This window comes from Cyprinus carpio, chromosome A5 (genome assembly GCF_018340385.1).
Source record: "Cyprinus carpio isolate SPL01 chromosome A5, ASM1834038v1, whole genome shotgun sequence".
Taxonomy (NCBI): Eukaryota; Metazoa; Chordata; class Actinopteri; order Cypriniformes; family Cyprinidae; genus Cyprinus; species Cyprinus carpio.
This window is the reverse complement of record NC_056576.1, coordinates 33,479,854-33,491,764: the sequence shown is the minus strand read 5'-3', so window position 1 is coordinate 33,491,764 and position 11,911 is coordinate 33,479,854. Positions and strand designations below refer to the sequence as shown.

At 36.6% G+C, this 11,911-nt stretch overlaps 1 protein-coding gene across 2 annotated transcripts; it reads left to right on the top strand.

Moving 5' to 3' along the window:
* The first annotated feature begins 4,312 nt into the window (after positions 1-4,312).
* Positions 4,313-11,461, top strand: LOC109107779 (hepatocyte cell adhesion molecule-like). Of its 2 annotated transcripts, none has more exons than XM_042756986.1 (7): positions 4,313-4,431; positions 7,529-7,870; positions 8,057-8,248; positions 8,357-8,450; positions 8,542-8,627; positions 9,414-9,484; positions 9,825-11,461. In XM_042756986.1, exons 1-7 carry the CDS (start codon positions 4,326-4,328, stop codon positions 10,152-10,154), a joined length of 1,221 nt encoding a protein of 406 aa, XP_042612920.1. In that variant the 5' UTR covers positions 4,313-4,325; the 3' UTR covers positions 10,155-11,461. The 2 variants fall into 2 exon arrangements, with proteins under 2 accessions (XP_042612920.1, XP_018976530.2); XM_019120985.2 differs by having other exon boundaries at positions 7,967-8,248.
* Positions 11,462-11,911: the final 450 nt, after the last annotated feature.

Here is an 11,911-nt window from a genome sequence, read left to right as displayed (position 1 = left end):
GGAACACAGAGACCAGGAGACCAGGAGTACAAAACCAAGGAATTGATTCATATCGCGGGGAATCACACGTAGCACAAGGAGTTGACATCAACAATACCGGAAAAAGAAACAGGGAATTGAATACTCTTTAAATACAATAGGGACTACCAACTAGACACACCTGGATTCAATCAAAACAAACAGGAAACACCTGGACTGAAATCAATAACCTGGAGACAGAAACTGGGTCATGGAGCACATGGGGAACAAAACACAACCAAAACTAGGAACAGACTCTGATAGTAACAAGTACATCAGGTGTTATGGGAAGTGTTCCTGGTTCCGGTTAACCTAATAATGCAGCCTAACAATCCTTCAATGGATCTGAATTATAGAAATGTGATAGTGTGTTATGTGTATGCCAGCTTAAAGAGATCAGTCTTTGATTTAGATTTAAACTGACAGAGTGTGTCTGTCTCCCGAACAATGCTAGGTAGATTGTTCCAGAGTTTGGGTGCTAAACAGGAAAAGGATTTGCAGCCCAATAGTTAGGGAGGGAGATAAACTAAGTAGAGGAAATCTATACTGCCTTACATAAATACCTTGAGCTTTCTCAACCCATAGCCTGACTAGAGGGAGCAAGTGACAGAGCAGAGGGAGCAAGAGCAACACATGCAATTGCTCTATAGCACCACGCTAAATACATGGACATGGCAGTACTGTTTTGTTTTAAAAACTAAAACAAAACCTACTCAATCCCTGCTAATTCAGCAAGAAAAATTGAGTCAACACAAGACTGAGGAAAGGCGAAATAATCTCAAACCTCCTCAGGAGGGACAACAAATGACAACACAGAGTCTGTGTTTAGTACTGATGGACCTGCATACCATTCAAGTGCCATTCTCATAACCTCACAGCTACAGTATATGATGGAGGAGAATTGATGGAACACTTGTATTGTAATTTTATTAGTCCCTGAGGCTCATGCCCTCTAGAGGCACTGAAGGAGTTCAAGAAAGAAGATTATTTTATTTTCCTTCAATCTCAAGACTCTACTTCAGATGAAGAAGGCAGCTGGAACCAGAAGGGATGCATCATCTCACCACAATCAACTTTCTTCATTAATCCAGTCTGAGCCTGATGTAAGCACTTAACAACCTCTTGTGCCCCCAGCACCCTCCTCAGATGGTGTGTCCTCACTTCTCTGAACTGTCCTACGACCATCTCAATTGGAGTGCCAAGTCCAGAGGGAGAGACCAGGGCATCAAGAAGGATGGACAAGTCTGTGGTGCAGCGCAGTTCAGCGCAGCCAGCATTTCCTCAACATCTACACATATCCTAGCTTGCACAATCCTCTACATTTGCATAATTGCTGAAAGGGAAATTAGAGAGCACAATATGGTTTTTTCCATAATCTCTCCAACTCAGTGTGAGCACCTGGAAGAAATGACAGGCTCATGGGGGAGGGACAATCATGGCTTCCTGACACATATCCAATTTACTTTAGCTGTGCGCACTGGCCATAAAATCCAACAGTTTCTCGCATGTGGGGCTGATAGGAGAGCTTGCTGCATCCATTTTCCAATCACATCCAACTCCTCAGAGAGATATGGCACTGCAGCAGCATGCTTTCTACTGCATCAGAAGATGCCTGAGACTGGGCCTCCTGATCCACCAGATTGTTCAAGCCAGTAATCAAGGATTGAGAAAGAGCAACCACACTCTGAAAACCTTTGCCCAGCTCAATCTGCTATCCACACAGTCTAAGTCTTCAAGCTGCCTCAGCAGCAGTGGAAAAGAAACTGTGGGGTGTAGACATTTGTCCCTATTACTGGAGAAGAGATCAAAGTGCAAGCGGATCTTCCTCAATGTGAGCTTGTCACAGAACGTGTGTACTCCTCTCCCAAGCAAACAACCATATAACCAGGTTTCCTCAGGTGTCATATGACGAGACATGGAGGCACACACTTTCTGAAACACTTGCTGATTGAATTCTCCAATGTCTTCAATAGCATGTGCTACAAACATACGGCTTCTGAAGATTTAAAAAAGTTGATGACATGTACTGCAGATACCCTTTTATACTAACTGGCTCTCCACTTGTGACGTCACTGACTGTCATTGCCAGTGAATATTGGCATGAGGTTGCATATGCTTCAGACACCAGTCAGGCGTATGGTGTTCCCCATAGAATAAACTCGATGAAACACTGTCGAAGTTCCACCTCGAAAGAGAACCAATTAATTTAGATATTACTACATTAGGCACATATTTAGGTTACCTGACATTTTTTTTAAAGAGCTGAGGGAATTTCTCTGTGTAATGTGGCATTTCATCTTTGTATGTTATGAACAAAATTTACTGCTTCTCACAGAAGTGTGTGTTTATCATAAAATGATGTTTCCTTATCTTTCACATATTAACACACCTCTTAAAAAATACTATTTTCTTAACTTAAAATACTCTTCAAGAGCCATTCTCAAAAATAGGTGCTTTAAGGCACATAGTTCATATCAAAGCAAATCACAGCTCAAGGAATTCAGCATAGCAACAACCCCAGCATGTCTGAATCCGTGAGTAGTAACTGAATATCCTGTGCTGTGTTGCGCTGTGGGATGAGAGCCTTAAGTTGCTTTGGAGCCTCTGAGCCCACTTTACGCCCACGTTGGCTCCCACTCACTCTGACACGTCCAGGGACTCAGCCGGGGGTGGGAGAGAAAAGAAATATGAATTTCACTCAGGTTTCCAATGGCAACACAGACAAAATCTGCTATAGTGTTGCCTCCTGCTTCTGTAAGCTCATATGTTCAGCTTTCATCTCTCTTTTTTGTTGGTAAATATGGCTTTTGTTTATTACAGAAACCATGTTACCTACACTGCCTGTCCAGGAAAGTTATGTTATGTTATATTATATTATATTATAAGTGTCCAAAATGAATAAGTTGGCTTATGAGGTTCACTTAGATGTGAACATATATGTGAATGTGAATTTTGATAAGGTTCACTTTGCTAGTAGCTCCTAGCCTGTATAGTGCCTGTCCAGGAAAGTTATGTTATGTTATATTATGTTATGTTATATTATATTATATTATATTATATTATATTATATTATATTATATTATATTATATTATATTATATTATATTATATTATATTTGCCCCCAGTTTCATCTGGAGACTTTTAAGAGCCACTATCAAGGAGGGGTCAATTTAGTGCTTTCAAACCAGTGGAGGGCAGCATTGTATAAATGTGCCCTTTGAATCCCAGCTGTCTACATAAAGTCTTTAAAAGGTTGTTATAGAAAGAATCTTTAAACTTGTGGGGAATTTTAGAGATCAAAAGCTTTACTACATGATTTAATTAATAAAACACAAGCACAGAGATTAATGCAGCTTATAACAAAGAAAAAGTGTTGTAAAGAGACAGATGGAAAGATGTATCACCTTTATACTGTATACAGAAAATGATTAATAATCAGCAAAAGTTCTGGTTCTTGATATGCCTTGTGATCAGTTGTTTGATGGCAAATCAGATACCAGATCAGCTTAATTTTTTCTCTTAGGTTTTTTATGCCTGCTCTCCCCTTCTAATTTAATTCTTCTTTTTAAGTTTATCAGGAGAGGCAGGCACTTGTGTGAGTCTTAAAGAGATAGTCCATCCAAAATTAACATTTTGAAGTTATTTATTCAACCTTATGTTATTGCAAACCATTATGACTTCTTTCTTCTGCAGAAAACAAAAGAAAATATTTAGAAGACTGTTGGTAACCAAACAGTTATTATATGGACACAAATACAATGAAAGTCAATGGAAACTGCTACGAAACTGTATGGTTACCAACATTCTTTAAAATATCTTCTTTTGTGTTCCACAGAAAAAATAAAGTCATACAGGTTTGGAACGACATGAGGGCAAGTAAATAATTACAAAAGTTTAATTTTGGGGTAAACTATTGCTTTAAAATACTGTCAATACTGTTTTATCATTGTAATTTTTCCATTATTTTCTTTCATAAAGTTTTTTTTCATCTAACTTGAGATGTTATGTTGCATGTTGCATTATTATTTTTTGTAAAGAACGCTGTTAAACAGTCAGACCATGAAGCAACAACATCCTTCTCCCCTACACAAACAGACCCATTCAATGACTCACAAACATGCCATCATAGTGCACTGGTTGTGAGAATGCATGTGCATATGCACATGTGTGTGTGAGTGCAGGTCTGTGTTTATGCGTGTGTGTTTGTCAGCAACATGGCATAGCCCAGCCTCGGAAGGAATGGCAGGACTCTGAGGTGGGGGACGTGCTCAGAGTGAATAAATCATGCTAATTGTTTTGGGAAGACTATGAAATTTAGACCCAAGATGAAGGCACAGAAGGAGGCTTTCTCTTGGGCATCAGCTGCTTTTGCTGCTCCTCTCCTCTTGATCCTTGCCATTCTGATTCACTCAGGTAAGAGGGACAAATGTAATTTTTTAGCGAATGATAATGTTGTTGGCCTAGATCAAGGACTTGCAGCCTAGTTATGGCTGGTTAAAGAAATCTCAATACCAAAGTTCTTTTTCCAAAAGGCATTTCTAAAATTGGTACGCGTCTTTTGCTTTTAAATCTTTTTCAATCTTTTTAAAAAAAATTAAATAGTAAACAAGAGAATAACTTTTATATTGTTAGTAATATTTCACTTACTGGACTGAAGCAACTTTTTTTTTTTTTAGAAAAAATCTAAATATGAGTATCAAAAATTAAACATCAGGCTTTTGAGGGACATTTATTTGCCTCTCAGTCATCATTGCACTGCATTGCATTATATGTTTTCCACCACAATAAAAACTATAAAGCTTCGATCATAAATCTAAGAATTGAAATATCATCTTACAAAAACATATTATTGGGCTATAGAGTGACAACTGATATGTCTATGCATGTTAAGTTGTCTGCTATACAGGATTTCACAATTTAAATTACAAGCTTTCAGAATTTAATTTTACTTTCTGGACATGTAAATATCAGCAATTGCACCAAATTGCATATTTACACATATGTTCAGTTTGAGCCTCTGAATGAAACTGAGGTGTTTTTTCCCTCCATGCAAAAAAAAAAAAAAAAAAAAAAGAGAGAAAAAAGCCAACAGAAATAGATTTTTCTGACTATTTTTTTCATATGTCAGCCTTTACAGGGTTAAAACAAATTCCATTGGATTTGATATTGGGTTGTACAATGCAGTGACATTCATTCATTATGAGTATGACTAAAAAAAAAAAACACTGAACATTGCTATACCACACTCAAATGAAAATGGAAAAAAAGAAAGTTGAGTAAAATAAAAATGTTGTTTCTTTAGGTTTCTGTAGTCTAGTACAGTGTAATGCTGTGCCTGTCTGAAGCAGTGTCAGAGCAGATATCAGCATTAAGACAATAAGTTATTAGATGGACAAAGACAACTTACAATGTACTTTATATTGCTATTTACAACATCGTGAAAACCCATTCCTATCCTCGCATCATGACTGCTTTTAAAAGCTGTTTGTTTTGTACAATCGGCCAATGTTGTCATCAACAGAGTCACAGGAGCCCCATGTGTCACTTTTTATCTAATCACACTGATTGTTTGTCGCTCTGTAGGTCCTTTTCACGCCAGGAAACTGGTCCAAACAATTCAAGCTTTTGTGTGCACATCTCTGGCAGGCCTTTCCCACTGCAGTTACTAAGGAGATGAGCTGTTTCCACACAGGCTTTATTCTGCTGGTTATCAGACAAAGAGAATGAGAATCTTTGATGCTTTACATTAGAATCATTAGAATTACAGCTTTAATAGGTGACCTACTTAAATATTTATAGTACCGTACAAAAGTAAAATAAATATTCTTAAGAATGAAGCATTGACGTTTAATAATTAAGCATATTCTAAAGCATATTAGAATAATTTCTGAAGGTCCATTCAACTTTGGCCTCAAAAACATAAATTACATTTTATATATATATATATATATATATATATATATATATATATATATATATATATATATATATATATATATATATATATATATATATATAAAGAAAGTAGTTTTTTAAATGTACTTCCAAATACATTAAAGAAATCTTACAGACCCCAAACTTTTAAATGGTATATGGCTATAACTATGCATGATTAAATAGTTAGTTACATTTTGTTATTTGTTATTATTTTTCCTGCTGTCTGTGAGCCTGTCAGAACAGAGCTGTGACTCATTTTTGGCTTGTGACTTTGTGATATTAGTCATCAATATCTGAAAGAGTTGTAAAAAGTGTCTTGGACTGTGCAAGTGTGTTTTACATAAGTTATGTTGTTGCCCTCTCTACAATGGGGTCTGATGAGTGTTATTATATCTTTACATGCACAAGATTGCAGTGAAGTCAGAAAGAAGGCAGGGTGAGGCCTTACCAAACTGACAAATTAAGTGTAATCTTCCCTCTGTGTGGAAACAATAATAAGGGGAATGCCAAATCTGCATGCACTAACCATCACCTAAAGTGAACACAACCTAAAGTTGGAATGAAATAGAAATCCATCTGTTTTCTAAACGCATGTTGTTGGCCCTATTTTGAACAATTCTTTAAAAAAAAAAAAAAGAAAAAGAAGATTTTTTTTTTAGTTTGACTGAAATGTGTCACAATTCAAAATAAAAGATTGTCACTACTTCTATAATATGACGAAAGAAATGCAATGCTAAATTTTATAAAAAATGGCATGATTTTACAGTATCAGTCATAATAAAGACAGGTAATAATTAATTACTCTTTATTTATTCATTTATTCAGCTAAAAAGTGTAAACATTATTAAAATGAGGATCGAGGAATATTCAATCAGTTCAAATGTATGAGATTATAACAAGTTTTATTATAAGATATATAAGATTTATTGATGATAAATATATAAACCTGATTTAAAACACATTCATTTTATTTGTACTATGAATCTTACCTGTTTATTACCCGTTTCATTAATGTATGGCTCAAAAATATGCATCACATTTAAGTTTATTAGCTTGTTTGGTCACACTTTATTTTAAGGTCCAATTTTCATTATTAATTAACTATTAACTACAACTTTTGCCTCATTAAACTCCAAATTTGCTGCTTATTAACAGTTAGTAAGGTAGTTGTTAAGTTTAGGTATGGGGTAAAATAGAATAAGAAAATAATATGGGCTTCTGACACAACCAGTATTGTATAAAGTGCTACACAAATAAAGGTGACTTCACTTGACTTCATAAGTACCAATATACAGCTAATATGCTAGAAATATGCATGCTAGTTAATAGTGAGAATTGGTCCTTAAAATAAAGTGTTCTCATTTCTTTGTGATAAAACATGGCAATTCAAAAACAGAAACCTTAAATTAGGACTAAATATTTTTTGAGGGCAGTCAACAACAGTTCATGAAATGACTGTTTGTAAATGTATTTGATAATTATGTCACTGGTGCTGACTTGATCTCTTTGCATTTTGGCAAACTAACATTTATCTCATAAATCAGATGTCTGACTTAGATTGTTCATGTCACAGCATGTGTTCAGGGAGTGAACATCACCAGTCTCGAGTCTCTAATCAGAGGGACGGTGGGTGGAGAAGCTCTGCTCCCTGTCCGATACTCGAGCACCAGTCTGGATCCTCCTGTAATCAAATGGCAGCTGAAAAGGGACAAACCTGTTACAGTGGTCCAGTCCATTGGCACGGAGATCATTGGTAACCTGCGACCAGAATACAGAGACCGCATCCTTGTGTTTGAGAATGGAACACTGCTACTTCATAACCTCAAGCTGTCTGATGAGGGCACTTATGAAGTAGGGATCTCCATCACCGATGACACCTTCACTGGAGAGAGCAGCATTGATCTGACAGTGGATGGTAAGAAAAATCGAACATAACACAATCCTAACTGGTATCATAATCTACTTATAGCAGTAACTCATAGCAATAAAACAATACCTGATATTTTGCCAGAGCTAATCTCTAAGCCACATGTCCACATGGTCACCTCCGCCGTGCTGGAACTGACAGAGAATTTCACACTAAACTGCACCCATGAAACAGGCACTAAGACCACCTATGGCTGGGCAAAAGGTGGTCATCCATTACTAAACGAGACCCGTCTGCTGCTGTCCCCGGATCAGAAGGTCCTGACCATCACACGTGTTCAGATGGTTGATGATGACATCTACAGCTGTATGGTGGAGAACCCTATTAGTAGCATGAGAAGTCTACCAGTCAGACTCACCGTTTACAGTAAGAATGGGTTATTTGAAAATAACTGTACATATTCAGTGCATATTTGTGTCATGTTTGCAGTTTTTTAAGAAGTAAAAACGGCTGAAAATGTTCTCCTGTTTCCAGAAAGGAGCTCTCTTTATATCATACTGTCTACAGTGGGCATCTTCCTTCTTCTCACACTTGTAACTGTGTGTGCTTGCTGGAAGCCTTCAAAAAAGTATGACTTTTTTTTCCTTTGCCCCTCGTCCATCCTTAAGTTAACAATGTTGGTGTAAACTGTATGTCACCACAAATACTCTCATTCACAGATCAAAAAGACAGAAGTCCAAAGCTATTAAACCACGAACCATTTCACAAAATCAACACATCAGGTATCAAGACATCAGGCCAGAGGGTATGTTATTATGCTGATATTAATTTACTGTCCATATTAAATGTTGGTCAGTGTAAATACACACTGGGCAAACAGGCTCACTAATTAAGCATAAATAAGTTTTGTTAGGAATTAAATTAAATGTTCTAATTAAAAAAAAATTGACTCATGCCTCAGTTGTTTATTTTAAATACTTATTTTAACAGACATGCATTTTGTATTTTTATTGATTTTAAAGATTTTTATTTAACTGTATATTTTATTAATCCTTCTGTATTAAAATAATATAATATAATATAATATAATATAATATAATATAATATAATATAATATAATATAATATAATATAATATAATATAATATAATATAATATAATATAATATAGGCAAATTTCTCATTACTCCCACAGCCGCTGTATTAGAAACACCAAGCAGCATTAACTAGTTTTTAGTAATTTGATGCAAAGGTAATATAATACAAAGTATAGTGTTATAATTGTACATTATTAAAAAAAAAAATAATAATAATAATAATAATAATAATAATAAATGAAAATTGAAACGCATCATCACAGTCTGTGAAAAGGATGCATAATGCGGGAGAGAAAAATTAAATTTTAAATTAAAATTGTAGGCTAAAATGTGTGATTATTTTTTATTACCACAGAAAATAATTTTGACTCATCCCTCAATTTTTAAAAACAAGCAAACATGTTGTGTTCGGCAGACATGTATTTTTATTGAAGTATTTTTTAATTAATGTGTTTATTATTATATTATATTATTAATTTTTCATTTATGTTTCTAGATGAAGCCATCCCAATAATGACTGATCACGAGCGCAGGAATCCTGTATCACTCTACATCTTAAAAGAGAAGGTATTATTACATCACTATTGAATTTCCCTCTCCCAGCACACCTGCTTTATGTTTAAAAATAGCTTTTCAAGTGGATGAGTGGTTCATTACCTCAGTAGAGCTGTCTGTGAGTCAGAGAGCAAAGCTTGAACCCTGACTGCAACATCTCTTTACATTAGTCATTAATATTCATGCTTTCACCACATATTCTGATATACTGTACAGCAGAATAGGTCATGAGATTATCATATTTCTGTGCTACAAGAGCAGTCTAGAAGTTTCCTGCACCCTCATAATATGAAAGTGCATTGATGTAGGCGTGTGAAGACTGTAAATGTCTGCACTTAATTGACATCTTCAGGATTGTCCTCCCGGCGAACCAGCGTCAACATGTGAAACATGCACCTCCAACAGCAGCAGCCCCCCAAGCTACAGCAGCTCAGTACCTCCTCCATCAGACTTGCTTGAGCCACCAGCGCGCTCCTCTCGCAGATACCCTCGCACCCCCAGTAAATCCCCACCGCACCATCGCCGGAGGAAGGGACACAGTCAAAGCCCACCAACCCCCTCCTCGCCCCACAGCCGAGGGTCTGTTCGAGCCTCTCAGCGCCCTGCGTCCTTGTCTCCAGCCAGGATGCCTGAGGATCCATCCACCCCTTCACAGGAACCCAGAGGCTCCCCAAAAACATAGATGATAGCATTGACCACGTCTGCCGAGCCCACATGCTGCAAAAAGACAGATACTGTATTGACCTGCACAAATACTTTTGCATTAATGTATGTACAGTAAATTTTTACATACACATATTTCTGCTACAAACCTATGCATTTCATACTTGTTTAGCTTTATCATGTTAAGACACGTTTTCAAAAGCAGCTTTTGATTGTTTAGTTGATTTAACATGCTAGGACCTCTTCACTCTCAGTCTGGCTACTTCAATGTGATTGCGTTGGCTTGACAAAGCTTTCAAGCCAAATCCACCAAATATTTATACTATATCATATCCTATCATTGCAAATGGACCAAATTTTATGGTATGGAGCCTTCCATAGCCCCTGTCCCAAATTGCACTCAACCCTCGCAGTCTTCCTCACACACTTGCGTGACATAACACTGCTTTGACTGCTGGTTAGAAGCGTACTGCGGAGCTCGCCTCAGTGCGTTTGTGAGCTCAGAAATATTAAAATAGTAAAAAATAATGAAACAATCTCTACAACCAGCCAAAACTCCCAAGCAATGCCCTAGCAATACCCTATCAACCACCTAAATAAGTCTGTATGTGTTCAAACTGCCCCAGTATTCAAACTACACACTAACGCTTTCAAATTTCAAGGAAAGGCTTTGTCAAGCCAACAGTGATGTTTGTCTTTCCTTTTCTAGTTTCTCTATTTCCTTTTTTTTTTTTTTTTTTTGTGAATGTAAATGACATGTAGAGTTGATCTGTAATGAAGATGTTAAATAAAAGATTGCGAAAGACCTGAATGCAATCGTTTACATATTTGATTTTGTCTTGTGTTTCTCCTGCTCATAATCTGAACATTATGTAATCATGTCTCTCTCACTGAAGTTGATACTATTCCTCAAACGGGAGAGACAATGTGCATGCTGATTCACACAAAAGAGACAGTAGGCTCTTTGTTATGCATGGGCATGACCTCTGAGAACAGGCATTGTAAAGGGAGCAGACTGTTCTTGTGTTGATTCGTACCCATGCATAAATGTATAAATTGGAGACAGAAACCCAAATAAGCGCAGGGAATGCTAATAGATGACCCTGTGGAAAAACAATGCCAGGCATGAACAAAAGTTTTAAAAGACTGTAAGTGGTGGTGGAGAAAGAAAGAAAGAAAGAAAGAAAGAAAGAAAGAAAGAAAGAAAGAAAGAAAGAAAGAAAGAAAGAAAATGAGACTTTTCACGGATTTGGATTTTAAAGAGGAAACTAAGGTGACTTAAAGGGATACTCCACCCCAAAATGAAAATTTTGTCATTAATCACTTACCCCCATGTCGTTCTAAACCCATAAAAGCTTTGTTCGTCTTCGGAACACAATTTAAGATATTTTGGATGAAAACCCGGAGGCTTGTGAGGCAAGTAAAATACACTGTCAAGGTCCAGAAAAGTATTAAAGACATCGTCAGAATAGTCTATCTGTCATCAGTGATTCAACTGTAATGTTATGAAGCGACGAGAATACTTTTTTTACGTGAAGAAAACAAAAATAATGACTTTATTCAACAATTTGTCTCCTCTGTGTCTCTCCCCATCACTGTAGCGCCATTTTGGAGAAAATCCACTGAATTCAGGCAACTTATGCTCTTCTGTGTCAGCCAAAACACAAGGATACATTTTCTATGTGTATTTATGCTTTCATTTGAATGAAAACAGTGCATCCGTGTGGCGCGGCTGACACAGAAGAGCGTACGCTGCCTGCGTTCAGCTCACATTCC

Coding starts and splice junctions, on each gene's coding strand:
- LOC109107779 (XM_019120985.2), top strand. CDS start 4,326: ATGAAATTTAGACCCAAGATGAAGGCACAGAAGGAGGCTTTCTCTTGG. Junction 7,871..7,966: donor CATTGATCTGACAGTGGATG/GTAAGAAAAATC, acceptor ATATTTTGCCAG/AGCTAATCTCTAAGCCACAT. Junction 8,249..8,356: donor AGTCAGACTCACCGTTTACA/GTAAGAATGGGT, acceptor TCCTGTTTCCAG/AAAGGAGCTCTCTTTATATC.